The 8,391-nt window shown below is 31.9% G+C and overlaps 1 protein-coding gene across 1 annotated transcript; it reads left to right on the top strand.

Moving 5' to 3' along the window:
* The first annotated feature begins 1,656 nt into the window (after window positions 1-1,656).
* On the top strand, window positions 1,657-5,219 carry LOC142553721 (E3 ubiquitin-protein ligase DIS1-like). Its single transcript, XM_075664169.1, has 4 exons — window positions 1,657-1,998; window positions 3,088-3,319; window positions 4,107-4,493; window positions 4,702-5,219. Exons 2-4 carry the CDS (start codon window positions 3,110-3,112, stop codon window positions 5,020-5,022), a joined length of 918 nt encoding a protein of 305 aa, XP_075520284.1. The 5' UTR covers window positions 1,657-1,998; window positions 3,088-3,109; the 3' UTR covers window positions 5,023-5,219.
* Window positions 5,220-8,391: the final 3,172 nt, after the last annotated feature.

The raw sequence follows: 8,391 nt of genomic DNA, 5'->3' as shown, positions 1-8,391 counted from the left end.
TTGATTTTTTTAAATATAGCTATATTATATTTGATTAAATGTAAGTTGCTTAGATTTTAACTTTTTATAAATATTATTATTATTATTTATATACATATTTAATATCTTTAAAATTTAATATTTTAAAATATATCATATTATTATTTTATATAATATAACAATTATTCGATCCGATCATCTGATTTAATATAACAGGTCCGGTCTGCTTCCTTGTAATCGTCAACTCGTTCTTGACAGATATGATTTGGTGTTCATCATTCGAATTGCAGTACATTATATTTTTTAAAATATATTATTTATTATATATAAATTTAACATTTGGTAGTTGTTTGTGAAAAATAAGTTATGGGCTCAATATAATAAGCCCATTAAATATTGATGAGAAGCCCATGAAGTTTTGCTAAAAATGAAAAGAAACAGTGGGCTGAAATTAGTTCGGCCCAATTAATAGAACTAAAGTGGAAGTTCACTTAAAAAATTCTCATGCAGCAAATATTCAAATTTTCATATTTCTAGATATAAAATCTCTTTAGTCCAAACAGTTTCCAGATTTTTCATTCTAGTTTCAATCAACTTTATTTATATTTTTATGGTATGTGAAATAATCGTGGTTTTGTATATACATGATTATGGTAGGAGTTTATTCTTCAATTTGAAGTGTTATTTTCATCATTTTCTTTTGTTTTTTTTCGTCCCTTTACTAGTTTAGAATACTATTACCAGTCTAGAATACTAGAACGAACAGTCAAGTTTGATGTTCACAATCGTTCTGATTGTAGAAGTTAGATTCTTTCGTCTTTCTTTAACTCAATTAAGTACATTACACTTGACACATCTGCGCCCACAATTTTTGTAACAAATAGTGTTATAATAAACTTAAAATAAATTATACAATAATATGTTATCTGAAATTTAAATAAATTATTAATAATATCAGCACAAGAGAGAAAGAGGTATTTTATGAATAAATCAAGTGAGACATGTTTGATAATTAACTACATGTTAAAAATTCTTTCTTTCGGAGACCGGGTTTGTAGCCCATGTTCGAATCTCCCACATGTGTTGTAATAAAAAAAAAAAGATTTTTCGGGTAACAAAGAGAAGACATGTACAAACAAAATATCTTGATAAATAGCGTTCTTGTTCGTTTTGTTCGATAAAACGTTGGTCTCCAAAACCCGATAGTAGGGAAATATCATAATCGAGTGGGAATGATTTATATATTAAAGTGTGAATAATATTAATGTTAACAATGAGTCTTGAAGGAGCTTGAAGCCACCTGCGAAATGGGGGCATCAATGACATATAATGCATGTGTGAATTCAATTCAAAGCGTCACTGCCAACTTGGATAGCGATTAAGGAACCTCGTGAATCCTTTTTCATAATCAGACGCCATTAATGAACATTTTCAATCGATGGGTGAATTTTGAACCAAAACTTGGTAACCAGACGAGACGCCATTAATGCATATGAATTTATTTTTAATTGTTCAGTAAATCTTGGACCAAAAGATCTCTGCATTTGGTGCCCAACACGGCAGTGGTTTTTTTTTTTTTTGCATACAACTTCACTTCGGGGCCACTATTTTTCTGATTCGACCTCTTCTTTTTGTTTCCATTATGGCTTTATTTTGAATTGAACTTTCCTGGTCTCTCTCTCTCCCTCTCTCTCTCTCTCACTTCTTTCTTCTTCTGCAATTTATTTATACTGTTTTGTTGTTTGATGTTCCATTTGTTGATTCTTGCATCACGGTTAATGTAGTAGACCAAGACAAACGGCGACGCTGACTTCAGCCGTACTTGTCTGTTGATATTTTTCAAACTATTGCGTAGATTGTTTTGATATGTGTCTCTATATATACATATATGTCTCTATATTGACTTTACCGGATTGCAGGTCGAGCCTAATAATCGGAGCCCATTTCCTCTTTGCAAAGGATTTTCCTCCATCTTTTTTTAGCTATGGGTTTTTAATTTGGAGCCATTGTTTGGTCCAGGTAATCTCTTCCCATGCTGATTTCTATCTATTTCAGTGTGGGTTCTTGATTTTTTACCCAAAGTTGTCATTTTTTTTTCTGGGTTTTATCTTTAAAAAAAATTATTTTGAGTTTGTTTTACAGCTTTTTTGGGTGGTGGAAGAATTTGTGCCTTTTTTGGTTTGAGTTGTTTTCGGTGGAGTTTTGTAGATCTGGGATTGATACGGAAAATTGAAATACCATTCAAATGCTGTGCTGAACAAAGCATAATCTTGTTGTTAAATCAGACCTTTGGCTTGTTTAACAGCATTGGCTATCCATCCTGAAAGCTTGTGTTTCTATGAATATGTGATGTGTTGGCACGGGTCAGGGAAATTCGATTAAAAGTTGTTGGGAGGACCCAAAAGTTCTGACGTGTGTTGATTTCAAATATAAGATTCAGGATATCTACTTTTTGGTTGTCTTTCCGGGCATTTGTTATGTTAATATTGATATTAATTTTAATATAAGCAATGGATAAAGTTGCCAACTTTTTCCATGTTTTGAACTGCATGTGAAATTACTAATTGGGTGTAAAAGCGGAAGTCATGAAGGATTCCTATTATGATGATATTGTTTTCTTGTGGCTGGAATTCTAGTTTTATCAAGAATATGGACTAACAGGATTTCACCATGGCAATCTATGAATTTTCTTTGGCATCATGGATTGATTATATCTGGCGACTGGATGGTATTTTTTCGATAGATTTCATATTGATTGTTGAATGGGATATGTTCCCTCTGTTTTTGTTGCGATGCGAGGCCATTTGATCTTTCACTTGGATAATTTAATTTTATTTCCTTCTGTAAGAAAATGCTAACAAGTGCAATTTCTAGTTTTCAGAATTTGATTGGTTATGAGTTGTATGGATATGGGGATTATTAATTACAGAATTTTCGACCCAACTGCATGACTCCTATCCCCTTCCTCTACTTAGTCTCAGACATAAACTATGTGCCCTCTCCATGTTTCTGTTTGGTTGACACTAATTTTTTAGCATTTTCATCGCCTCAATTTGATGTAAGTTGTAAATTTAGTTTAATTTGTAACCTACATGTTGGCTTGTGTAGGTACTAAGTGTATTTGCTTTCGATGGCAAGTGGAAATGCCTTTTATGATGACTCGCGAAGTAAACCTGAGGTCATTGATCCACCCCAAAATGAAGAAATGTTGGATATTGGAGAACATGTCAATGAGACATCTCAAACTCCTGTAAAAACGGATGTCATTGTCACGAGTAGTGTCCGTGAGCTGCTGGAATGTCCAGTATGCCTAAATGCTATGTACCCGCCAATTCATCAGGTACAGCTATCTTGTATCTAAAATTGTTGGGGTAAATTATTTGCAATAAAAAAGTTCCGCTTCAGTTTGAGTTTTTCTTCACCATTTTACCTTTAAAGTACATTTAAACAGAAAAATAGGAACAAAAGATACGAATTTTGTGCCTTCTCTTTGGTTTTCTTTTTTCTCCCAATTGTTGATAATAAGCTTTGTCGTATTTGTGCTTTCTTTTCTTTTTTTTTGAAAAAATGGTGATCCCATGTAAGTTAGGAAGTAAATGCTAGAAAAAAGCCGGGAGTCATAAATCATGGATTGCAGTACATTCAGGTTCTTTTTGTGTGGACCGTGAGAAATATTATAATTTACTGGCTTGATATTTAAAAAGACTGCTTCAATATCTTGTTTTGTTAGAATTTTTTTACAAGTTTTATTCTTTGCTTCAGATATGGACTATTTTTTAATATTTAGTATTTTACTTTTGCCCCTAGAATTTTACTTTAAACAAGTCATAGAACATGGTGCACATATTCCGTATCATAGTTCTTCGTCAATTGATTGGATATATAATTCTTTGATATCTTGCAAAATTGCTAGTAACATCTATTTATTAGTTCTTCTCGTCTTAGGTTGTAATCCTGATGACGATTGAATTAGAACTCATATACTTCTTTAAATCTAGTATATATATTTAGATATGAATTGGCCAAAGTAATTTAATTAATGTGTAACAAGTTGGTAATTCAGTTTTGTATGTAATCTGGTTTCATGAGCTGAATTAAGTATAATTCTGTCATTTCTGTTATTATAGTGTTCCAATGGTCACACATTGTGTTCTGGATGCAAACCTAGAGTACACAACCGGTGCCCAACTTGCAGGCACGAACTTGGTAACATCAGATGTCTTGCGTTGGAGAAGGTGGCTGCATCTCTTGAGCTTCCATGTAAATATCAGAATTTCGGGTGTATTAGCATCTATCCTTACTACAGCAAGCTTAAACATGAATCCCAATGCTCTTTTAGACCCTACAATTGTCCCTATGCGGGTTCAGAATGCTCGGTTATTGGTGATATACCTTTTCTTGTGAACCACTTGAAAGATGATCACAAAGTTGACATGCACAATGGCAGTACTTTCAATCATCGCTATGTCAAATCAAATCCACACGAGGTCGAGAATGCCACGTGGATGCTTACGGTAAAGGAATTTTCATTCTTGTTATTTATGATTCTTTTGAGCTCTCTCCATGGTTTGTAATGTTGGTCTATGCATCTTTTATAAATAAACGATAATGGAAAATAATACTAGGCACTAGCCATAATTCTAGTAAATTTGCATCCGCGGACTAATTTTTCTGGGTAGAATGAAGTTTTCCTGTTCACATACTAAATCTATCTTTCCTCAGGTTTTCAGTTGTTTTGGGCAGTGTTTCTGTCTTCATTTTGAAGCATTTCAGCTGGGAATGGCGCCTGTATACATTGCATTTTTACGGTTCATGGGTGATGACAACGAGGCAAAAAACTACAGCTATAGTCTTGAAGTTGGGGGTAATGGGAGGAAAGCCATATGGCAAGGAGTTCCAAGAAGCATAAGGGATGGCCACAAAAAGGTTCGCGATAGTTTCGACGGGCTCATAATTCAACGTAACATGGCACTTTTCTTCTCCGGTGGGGACAGGAAAGAGTTGAAACTTCGGGTTACCGGTAGGATATGGAAGGAGCAGTAGCATGATCCTGGATCTGGCGTTTCTGCCATTTTTTTTCCGTCAGTAGAAAGTAAATATATTGTTCTTTTAGCACCATGGTATGTTTTGATTGTGTCTATTGAAGTTTAGGAGGCAAACTCTCTTTGCTGCTTGTTTTTTGGATCAAATGGTTTGGACATTTGTTTAGATATATAAAAACTTGTGGTTCATCTTGTGCTCTTTTTGCTTCAAAAAACTTGCTATCAAGAAGAATTCTATAGTTTCTAGTGAATGTGCTTTGAGTTTTTGTGATGTGCAACCTAACATGCTAAAAAGTAGTTTTATAGACAAATTTATTATAATGTCAGTTTCTGAAGGTAGATATTTTAAGATTTGCATAAGCACTTCTCATGTTATTTCAAAGTTGCTGAACATGCACAAACCAATGAGATTTACAGGTCAAATGCAACCGAGAACTTTTTTGGTGGCATATATATATACTAGACAGGGCATCTCAATTCTTGAGGTGTTTTACTCAGATTTATCGTTTAACATACGAGTATTTATATGTTTTTTTAGAGTAAATAATGATGTGTTTATATTGTGTAGGTCTTATTTAATGAATATAGGAAGTTTTTATTTTCTTTTATATACGTATTCATACGATTAGTATTTCAGGTTGGCTCTATGCTCAACAAAGTAAAAAAAATGAAAAAATATGGATTTTACGAAAGTGAGAATAGTTAGGAAAAACATTGAGTTGTTGTTCAAGTTGGAGAAATTTAATAATATGTCTCAAATTGAATACAAAGTATTTGTTCATCTTAAAATCTAATGAGGGATCAACTACATAAATAAGTTATTTTAAATTCGAAAATAGAGTATCCATATTTAAATAATGGTGGTGTTTATAAGGGGGGTCATACCTAATGACATTTTTTACGGTAATGGATTTATGAAATTGGTAACTTTAACTTAAATATTAGTTGAAATATGAACTGTTAAACAGTCAGCAAGAGCACTTAGAATCTTAGTGTAATCAAAGAAACTGAAAACTTGTTAATTGTTAATGTCGATAGAATTTCAGTAGACATAACGTTTGTTTTTTAGAATTTAGTTGACACATTTAGTAGGGTGTATTCAATGTAGATATTAATGATTTTCAATGACTTTTTTAAATGACATATTTCGGTGAATTTGATAGATTTTTATTGACTCTGTAAACAGAATTCATGAATTTTTGTAGACTTTTTGCAAGATTTTGATAGATATTTGCAAATTTTTTTATTAATGGTGAAAATTTTGTACTTACATATATACATTTTTGTACTTACATATATATATATATATACATACATACATATATATATTAATTTCTTTGAACAATAATTATTTAACATAAATAACATCTTCACTTTGAAATAAATTTACTTATTTAAAAAATAAATATGTTTAATATATGAAAAAATCACAATTCAATTAACAAAATCAAAATTTCAATCCCTGTGTCTATTCAACGTGCATAAACAATTAATCAATAAATTTTTAATTTATAAGCATATATAAAATTTAATCAATATAGATAAATAACTAATCAAAACATTATGAAATTTGATAAATTTTAAGCAGTTTTTTTTACGAAAAAACTAAGTTTTGTTATTGTAAATATGATCAACGTCACTCCACATTCGATTTGCTATAGTATCTCTCCATGCATTTGCATTTGCTCGTTGTTGTTTTTCTGTGTCAAATATTTGATTAAAATTGTTATCTTCGTAAACTTGTTCTGCCGAAGGTTGTGGAAATTCATTCTCTGATTCAACTGAAAATTCAGAGATGTCAATGGGGCGGGTATGGGGCGGGTATGGCTAAACCCAAGACCCTCCCCATGAAAAAAACTTTGACCCATTACCCGCCCCACCCCGGTTAAATATTTTTCGGACCCATCCCACATCGAATACGAAACGGGGCCGGGTAGAACCGTGAGACCCGAATTTTTTTAAAATAAAAAAGTAATCTTTCTTCTCACATTAATGAACTATGAAACAGACAAGCCTCTAAATACAACATTGTGGAAAATTAATTCATGTCTTCGACCACACTTAATAATAACAAACAAAGTATTTTCACGACATAAAGAATTACATAAAAAAAGAGTTACTAGCTCTCCAAAAAAATCTTGACATTTCCGAAAATAAGTAATAACATAATTTAAACAGATCAATATAAAATCAGCGAGTAGACAATATTTAATCTAGTAAGATGAGGACCAACTATTCTTCCTATATTGCTAAAAGTAGATTCAAATGCAACAGTTGACATAGGAATAGCTAAGATCGTTATGGTTGAGGTGAGCTACTAAAAAATGAATATTAATAAAATTAATAAACCCTAGAATATTTATATCTACATATATATGGGGCGGGTATTATAGGACCCATGACCCGCCCTATATCCGGACGGGTCTAAAAATTGGACCCGAGACCCACCGCATGACCCATTTAGTATGCCAGAACCAACCCCATATTCGCGGGTCCATTGCGGGTCTGAGTAAAACCCGGACCCATTGACATCCCTATGGAAATTCATCAAATGAAGAAAAGTGTGCAATCCGGCACAAACTACTTCGGAAATTTCTAAAAATACCCGAACCCGAAAAAATCGGGGATCTTATCCACGTTTCGGTTTTTCTCCGCGGGGAAAGTTGTAATCTCTAACCCCTTTTATGTCCAAGATATATTTGCTTAAATCATGGAACTAAGAAAACTTCATTTCCAACAATTTTATTAAATGTAGATTCATTTCCTTACATTAATAATTGAAAAACCACTATTCTATCTCAGAAAAGGGAAAAAAATACCACTATTCTAAATTAATTTTCAGTGTCATGTATAATCATAATCATTATCCTCTTATTTTTTTTAGAATTACAATTGCTAAGGTTCGAAGCTACTAATCGAAAATTTGAATTCGTTTTCACTATATATTTATATCTTAAGATTTTTCTTATTATCGTTTGAAAAGTAAAATCATGTACACTACTGATGAATTATATATATATTGGACATTAAAAAGTTACTAAATTTGAATAAAATATAATTACTTACGTATAATAATACTTTCCAATTCAATTGATTATTATTAGAAGGTTATCAATAAGTTAGATTTATACCATATCTAACTTTTTCCTCTTTTTTGTTAACTTAAAAACAATAAAATTTAACATTACAAAATGGTGAGACATGAGATAATAAATAATAATGAGATAGTAATAACAATGGACGCCCCCGTCCTGTTTTCTATGATATTTTTAGAGCTGGATTTTTTAGCATGTGCTTGCTAGGGAATTTTTTTTATCTTCTTGTTGTTTTCTTAGTTTATAATTTATACTTGTAGTGATAATCTCGAGAA

The sequence above is a fragment of the Primulina tabacum genome, chromosome 8 (genome assembly GCF_025594145.1).
Source record: "Primulina tabacum isolate GXHZ01 chromosome 8, ASM2559414v2, whole genome shotgun sequence".
Classification (NCBI taxonomy): Eukaryota; Viridiplantae; Streptophyta; class Magnoliopsida; order Lamiales; family Gesneriaceae; genus Primulina; species Primulina tabacum.
This window is presented reverse-complemented; position numbering and strand designations above follow the sequence as displayed.